Source organism: Kryptolebias marmoratus, linkage group LG5, assembly GCF_001649575.2.
Source record: "Kryptolebias marmoratus isolate JLee-2015 linkage group LG5, ASM164957v2, whole genome shotgun sequence".
Classification (NCBI taxonomy): Eukaryota; Metazoa; Chordata; class Actinopteri; order Cyprinodontiformes; family Rivulidae; genus Kryptolebias; species Kryptolebias marmoratus.
Genome location: NC_051434.1, coordinates 13,972,709 through 13,980,417, shown reverse-complemented (window position 1 = coordinate 13,980,417; position 7,709 = coordinate 13,972,709). Strand labels below are relative to the sequence as shown.

Sequence of the window (7,709 nt, the reverse complement as noted above, 5' to 3'; positions counted from 1 at the left end):
TTTTTTTTTTTTTTTTTAATTATGAGGTGTGAAAGCTTAGGTGTGAAGGCCAACACACACACCCCTGGAATTAGTTGAAATGAGCATTCTGGAGTCCTCAGATCTGAATTGCATTGCATCTGCGAATGATTAAATACACAGCCACAATTATTTCTATATGTGCACACAAACGCAACGGCGTAAACGTAATGATCTTTTTCTCCCACCGACTGTTCCCCCCGTTGAACACCTGATGGCACTGGTAGTTCACCGTCGCAGCCTGTGTGCAGTTTTCATGCACTCTTGCCTCTGTTTTTTCTGTGGGGTCGGACGTTTGGCTTTGAAGTTGACACTGTTAGCCTCGGGCAGTGGAAGTTACTCTTTTGTTGTGCTTCTGACTTAGCCAGTCAGTTAGGAGGAAAAAAAAAAAAAGTGAGTGCGCACGCCTTGACTAACACACTAAGCACATTCATCGCAGTCTCCTTCTTCTTCTTTCTTAGTCATGTTCATGTCCCAGAAGTGACTGAGCAGCACACGAAGGAAAGACATTGGTGTTAAATTAAAGTAAACTTGATGTTAGGAGTATTAATCCACAGATTATGAAAGTGTTATGCCTTATGTTATGGTTTTAAGGAAGAAGCCAGTGTGGGAAACCACTTGTAATCTGTCAGCCTGTCTAGCAGGAAGAACATTTATGACTCAGACACACGCTAAAGCATTCAGGCAGTCCCCCCCCCACAGGGAGAGGTGATTAATCTGATCATTTGTTTGTCTCTCAGACACAGACCCGCGGGTCCTGGAGAAGCAGGAGCAACAGCAGCCCACCTACCTGGCCCTAAGCTACATCAACAGGTACACATGGACACTCACCAGTTTTGAAAAAAAAAAACAAAAAAAAAACGTGCGCCTACAGGGGGCAGCATCGCACCACCGTTTTAAAAGTCACTGTTTATGTGTGTTCATGTGACTCGGTGAGAAAATCGTGAATGACTGATGACTTCCCATAGACCCAGCAGCAGTGACTCATCCACAAACATGCAAACAAAACCACACAAGATAATCACTCATGGCTCCCCAGGCTGCCAAAGGCAACGTTTTGGGAAGCATACGTGTGTGTGTGTGTGTTTCTGTGTGTGGTGAACCGACATGTCACATCCCACTTAATGCACCATCAAATCACTACAAGATGCAACTTTGAAGGGGGACAATTGTAAAACAAAAAGGGAGTGAGACTGAGGTTGCTTTTTAGTAATATTTTCCTAAGTGGCGAGGCTTTAAATGTCATTTTTATTTGTTGTCAGGACAGTTTTATGTTTTATGACACCATAGGCAGCCCTTTCTAGGTATAGTTTACAGAACAGCAAAAAAAGGAGTCGAGACAAAGGCTCATGCTGTCGTTTAAAAAATACCAACTACTTCAAGGTAGAAAGCACAGCGAAGAACTGTTATCTCAGGTGTCATTTTATTTACATTGTGTGGTGTGATTCAGCTAAAGAGAAATAAATGCAGGAACTATAAATTGCCAGTGAAGCAGACTTTTTTTTTATATAAACCAGTTATAACCAAAAGAAGGGACAAAACTGTAAAAATAACCAAGTTTTTAATCAACCCAAAGGTGTACATGTTGTTATACATCTAATATAACATTATTTTGTTTGAAAAATGTAGTTTAGTTATTTTAAGGAGTTTGTTCAGTCTGTATGTGACAAGTACTCTTTGGCATACAGTCATCGCAAAAAAAGCCTCGCCTCTGTCAATGCAACTCTAGAACATTTTAGCATTAAGAGGAGTTTAAGGTCAGCTCATTGACTGCAAGGTGTACAGGTCCTGGGGCTGAAAACAAGCCCAAATCATCACCTGTCCTCCACTGTGCTTGACAGTTGGTACGATGTGTTTGTGCTGACAGGCTGTCTGGTTTACACTAAACGTTGAGCTGCACATTATGGCCAAACATCTGCATCTGTCCGAAGCCCGATGTCCCAGAAGTCTTGTGGTTGCAGCGTTATAAACATAATTTGCGCTGCCATGTTCTTATTAAAGAGGAGAGGCTTTCTCCTGCAATCCTTCCAAACAAGTCATACTCACTCAGTATTTTTCCAATTGTCCCGTCATGAACTTGAGCTTTTATCGTGCTAGCTGCGGCCTGCAGAGACTGAGATGGAGCTCTTGGGTTTTTTGCAATTTTTTTTTCTGAGCGTTGCACAGTCTGACCTTGGGGTGAATTTGCAATGACATCCACTCCTGTGAAGATTGGCATCTGCCTTAAATGTTTCCCACTTGTGAATAATCTTTCTCTCTGTAGAATGATGGACTTTGAATAGTTTGGAAATGGCCTTCTAACCCTTCCCAGAGCGATGGGCAGGGTTATGTCTTGATTCGTAAAACCCTAGAACTGAAAGAGGGTGGGCTTTCTTTTTCCCTTGACTCCAGTTATCTTACAGAAATAAGTAATGTATCAGATTATTATTACCTATAAATGGTGCTGGAGAATGACAAAAACAAGGCCTTAAAAACTGGTATTTTAAGATGAACCATGAACCCAAAAGTCACCATCTTGTCTCACGCGATCAGTGAGTCCACCAACCACATACATTTATTACCAGCCAAAGAACTACCGGTAAATCATTTTAAGTAGTTACTTCCAGTTACTGTTTTGTTGTTGTTGTTGTTTTACACGATGACCTCATGGCGTACATCATGTAACACAAAGAACATCCGTCATCTGCATGTTTGTCTGTATTCATTAACACATTAGCCTGAAACCTGTGTGAGTGAACGGCGCTCGTGTTCTCCGTCAGGTTCATGACGGACGCGGCACGCCGTGAGCAAGAAACCATGAAGAAAAAGGCCACGCCCAAGCTGTCCCTTTCCATCACCGGCGGAATGTCCAGGAACAGCACGGCCACGCCCCCCCGCCACACCAGCGGTAACCTGACGCCACCCGTCACGCCCCCCATCACCCCTTCCTCCTCATTCCGCAGCAGCACGCCCACAGGTACGGCAGGTGTTGCGGTGAGCCGTGCGTTTGGGAGGGAGAGAGGTGGCTTGCTCATGCGTGTGGCGTGAACTGAAGTGTGGAAAGTGACGAATGCGAACGAACCCTTTCAGCAGCTGCAGCTCGCAGTTACGATTACGCCACCGGGAGCGTGTTTGTCGAGATTCACACAGTCCTCTGAGCAAAAATGTTTAGAACACGAATGGAATGCAGCCTATTTTTACGCTTATTGAATGACTTTGACTTACTGTCGGAAACGGTGAATTGAGAATACGTGACAGGAGAGCACGAGGCAGCTCGCCTTTTAATCAAGGCAGAAACAAGACGCAGCTGTTTTTTTTTTTTTCTCATTAATGAAAAGTAGTTGGGAAGGATTTCATCCAGCTTTTCTAAAAAGGTTTAAAGCAGGAAAATCTGTTCTAAGAGTGGAAAAAGGAAAACCCAACTAATATCTATTGCAACGTATGTGTGTGTGGGTGCGTGTGTGTTGGCTTCGGTGGCTCCTGCAGTGAGCAAACCAGTCAACACTTTGCTAATTACATAGCAGCTGCCACGCTGTGCGTTTTGCATGGGGCCGAGTGTTGCACAGCCCAGAAGCAGATGTCCAATTTCAGCCCAAATGGTTCCAAACGCAGCAGCGTTAGGGTCTGGGTTTAACACGCGCGCACAAACACACACACCCTCTTTCAACATGTGCCAGGGTGCCATCCATTTCCTCATGCTGAGGTGCAGCATTTCCTGTCAGAAAGGGGGGGGGGGCCTCTGTGTTTGCCCGAACATTTCAGTTACGCGGTATGAGGATGCTCGTGTGTGCGTATGTGCGCGCACGCATGCGAGTGGAAAATATTCTGCTCTGAGCAAAGCGCTTTTTTTTTTTCCAGGCTGAGCAATGGAGATCACTCCCACTTAATTATCCCCTTCTGAGGGCCAATCCCTGCGTTTTTGGCTCGCAGGCACACACACACAACACAAGCGCAACATATTTGTTTTGTCTGCCTTCAGTGGCATGTGGCCTACTTATGCATGGAATTAGCGACAGAAAATAGAGAAAAGCATTAATAAAGAGCCACATATCATTCCGTGTGTGCAAATCCTAATGGCAAGATGCTCTTTTGGCTGTGGCCCCTGTCCATATTTCATATAAGATGACAAACGTCTCCTTTGTTCGGCGCGGCCCCGTCGCGCCTTTAGGCAGCGAGTATGATGAGGAGGAGGTAGACTACGAGGAGTCGGACAGCGATGAGTCATGGACCACAGAAAGCGCCATCAGCTCCGAGTCCATCCTGAGCTCCATGTGCATGAACGGGGGGGAGGAGAAGCCGTTCGCCTGCCCCGTCCCCGGGTGTAAGAAGAGATACAAGGTAAGGTTAAACCAGAGGATTTAAAAAGTCATCTCCGGCCATAGGACATGAAGTTTCATCTGTGATTAAATCTACACTGGAGCTTTTATCTGGGTATCACATGTCCGGGGCATGAAGCACTGTATAAATCCCTACTGTTGTGATCAAAAGCAGTGATAAATTTACCACGCTACATTTGCTTTGGTTGATATTTATTACTGCTTGGAACAAGAACCTCATTCAGCTCACTGTCCAAACTTCTCAACTAATAAACAATCTTCAAACTTTTACTCTTTAATCTCACATTGAGGTCATGCAAGAGGCTTCATAAATAAAAGATACAGTATTTACCTCAAGACGGCACGAAACAGACTGTTGTGATATAAGCAGTTATTTAGAGATTTACTGTGTTACTGGAATTGGCAGATGTTTTAAATTGACTGACCTGCCCTCAAAAACTTGTTTGTTTTTTCTTTTACTGCACACTTACACACAAGTTGAAGTTTTTCTTCACAATGCCAGCTGCCTCTTATGCTAAGTATGGAAGTTGCGCAGAAGCCGTGTTCATAACATCTTCATCCTGTCGCCCTCCTTCCTCGCACCCCTCATCCCGTTTTCCACCAGAACGTCAACGGCATCAAGTACCACGCCAAGAACGGCCACCGCACGCAGATTCGCGTGAGGAAACCCTTCAAGTGCCGCTGCGGCAAGAGCTACAAGACCTCGCAGGGCCTGAGACACCACACCATCAACTTCCACCCGCCCGTCTCCACCGAGATCCTCCGCAAGATGTAAGGCTCGAGTACCGAGGCCGCACCAGCCAACTACCCCAAATATCCAAACAAAGGCCTGTCCTGACTTTTCCTCCTTCCCATTCCTACACACTAAAGGATCAAGTGCATGCTTTAAGCTGTTTTCAGTTTTTGTCACTTTTTTTTTTTTTTTTTAATTCGTCTTGCATTATGTATTTTATTTTTTACTATCCATGTTATATCCCTCGTATTTTTGAGAAAAAAAACAAACGTATCTCTGTAGTATTTTTTATTGATGTACATTTGCACATTCGTATATGCTATCATTTTTACTTTATCGTTTCCTTTCGTTTAAACTTGCATAAGGTGCTAACTGTAAAAAACAACAGAAAGAAAAGACAAAAAACAAACGAAAGAGGAAAGAGGAGAAACGTTTAAAAAAAAAAAATTAAGAAAAAAGATATGAAACAGGAAGCGCGACCGACTCCTGCCTTTTTTTTCTTCCTTTTTTTTGTTTGTTTGTTTCCTGCTCGTCTCAGAGTAGGATGATGAAGTTGGGCTTCTAGTGCCGATGTAAGCTCGGTAGGATGTTACACTCCCTGTCCGCTCGCCGCAGGACTGAGCTTAGGTCTGTGCCTTCACGGTCACTTCCGGGAGTTTAAAAGCAAGATTTAAGTTATAATTTTAACAGATATATTGATATATAAACAATAGATATGTATGTGTATATAAAAATATAAAAGTATTCATGAGCATATTCCTAAATAGTTATTTTCAAGCTTTATTTTATATATATATTTCTCAGTGTTTTAGATTTAGTATTTTGTTTACGTATCGGTAAGTGTTCCCGTCAAGACCTACTTGCTGATGTCTAGTTTCGTGGTTCAACAGCTGGCTGACCGGAGTCAGGTTTTTGTTTTGTTTTGGGTTTTTTTTTCTTATTCACTCAATATTAGTTTCAGAAATTATGTTTTCGTTTTTTTTACTGTTGATCAGGAAGACAACACCGTATTGTAATTGTTTTCATTGCCACAAAGCCGTTTTGTTTTTTTTAAATTCAGAGTGCCAGAGCAGTGCTCCACAGACTTAACCTCAAAAACTAGGTTAAGTGTCATAATGTATTCCAGTTGCCAAGATTGTGGGTTGTTTTTTTTTGGGTTTTTTTCCATTATTGTTGCCAACAGCTCTCCACTGCCAAACATTGACCATACCATGTGCCTCACGGGGGGAAGGGGAGGGAATGTCCTGATGGTTTTACCGTGGAGGTCGCCACCATTTTTCTCGTTTAACACGCCTCCAAAATAAGCATGGATGCACATGAGCAGAATGTCTTCATGCATGCTTTCTGAAGAAGAGGTTGCATTTGTATTTAAGAGATTACCATCTACAACTTGTTGTGTGTGTGTGTTGTAGACAGCAGCATTCCACTTCATTGTGTGTGTGTTCTCAGCAGTATCTTCATCAGCCTAGAGAGTATTAGTGTGTGTGTGTGTGTGTGTGTGTCTGACGTTTTGCTGCCCAGCTGCTGGTTTGACTCATCTGACACAAAACTGTCGTGTTGCTGACTGGGATTTCATTCTTCTTCACAGGAGTCGAGCAGAGTGGTTACAGTTGTTCGTTGCAACTTAAAAGGATAGCTCAGATCTTTTGCAGTGGGGGGAAAGGATAGGAACAGTTAATATCTTACCTGCTGCAGATAGCTCTTTGGACAGCCTCAGCTTGGAGAAACTGTTCAATTCTGGCCAAATCGATGATCTAACTGCTACTCTGAATGGGACCAGGACCGGAATGAACTGCAGACATATTAAGACAACTCCAATCTCAAACATTTTATTGCAGTTCATGTAAAAGCTACTTTACAAACCTTTAGCCCGTGGATTTTGCATTACAAGACTTTTCAGGCATATATTCCTGCTTGAATCCCCCAGGCTGAACCAGAAGGGCTCCAACTGACTGCTGCTATTTGCACATGCAAATAATATAATTCTATGTAAATTATTGTAATAGGTGAAATCAATGGTGATTTAGAAGTTTATAAAAGAGCATTTGCATGAACTATTAAGTTTTTTGAAACTAGTTTTAGGATGGCGGCATTAGTTGGGACTTAGCCGTTAGCTCATCAATTCAAGCTATGGTTGTTCAGAGCCATCTACAGCAGGTAATATGTTGATTGTTCGTGACCTTTCCATACAGTCCCACTTCCAAAGGTCTGAGCTATTGTTTTATTACCTCTCATACAAACTTTCTATTCAGCTGAAGGCTCAAAGCCTTTTTTATTTTATTTTCCCTTGCTCGATGAATTTGCTGACCCCTGGCATGCCCACACCCTCCGTTCCTCTGGTTTTCTGTTCGGTTGGTACGGCGAAGGGACTTCGAAAAAGTTTCCACAAAAAGATAACCTTGCTTTCTGTAAGTGTGCTGCTAAAACAAACGAGCATCAGTTTCAGTGTCCATTATGTTGGGTCCAACTCTCAATTAATGTTAAAGGATTTTTTTTTTCTTTGTAACAAAGGTCCAGCATCTTCACGTCTCACACGGCCACGTGATCGTGGCTTTTAGTGTTTTTGCTTTTTTAAAGTCACCGGCTGCGGTGTTAACGCAAACAGAGGAGGAGCGGAGGTTGTGCGCATGGCAGGAGGAGAT

The 7,709-nt window shown here is 43.1% G+C and overlaps 1 protein-coding gene across 1 annotated transcript; it reads left to right on the top strand.

Annotated features, from left to right (window-relative positions):
• Positions 1–758: 758 nt before the first annotated feature.
• jazf1a (JAZF zinc finger 1a) lies at positions 759–7,432 on the top strand (the record flags this gene model as incomplete). The annotated part of the gene is given in 4 exon segments (XM_017419736.3): positions 759–831; positions 2,778–2,974; positions 4,166–4,335; positions 4,939–7,432. Coding segments are annotated over 4 exon segments (611 nt in total), but the record flags the coding sequence as incomplete, so codon positions are not given.
• Between the last annotated feature and the right edge of the window lie 277 nt (positions 7,433–7,709).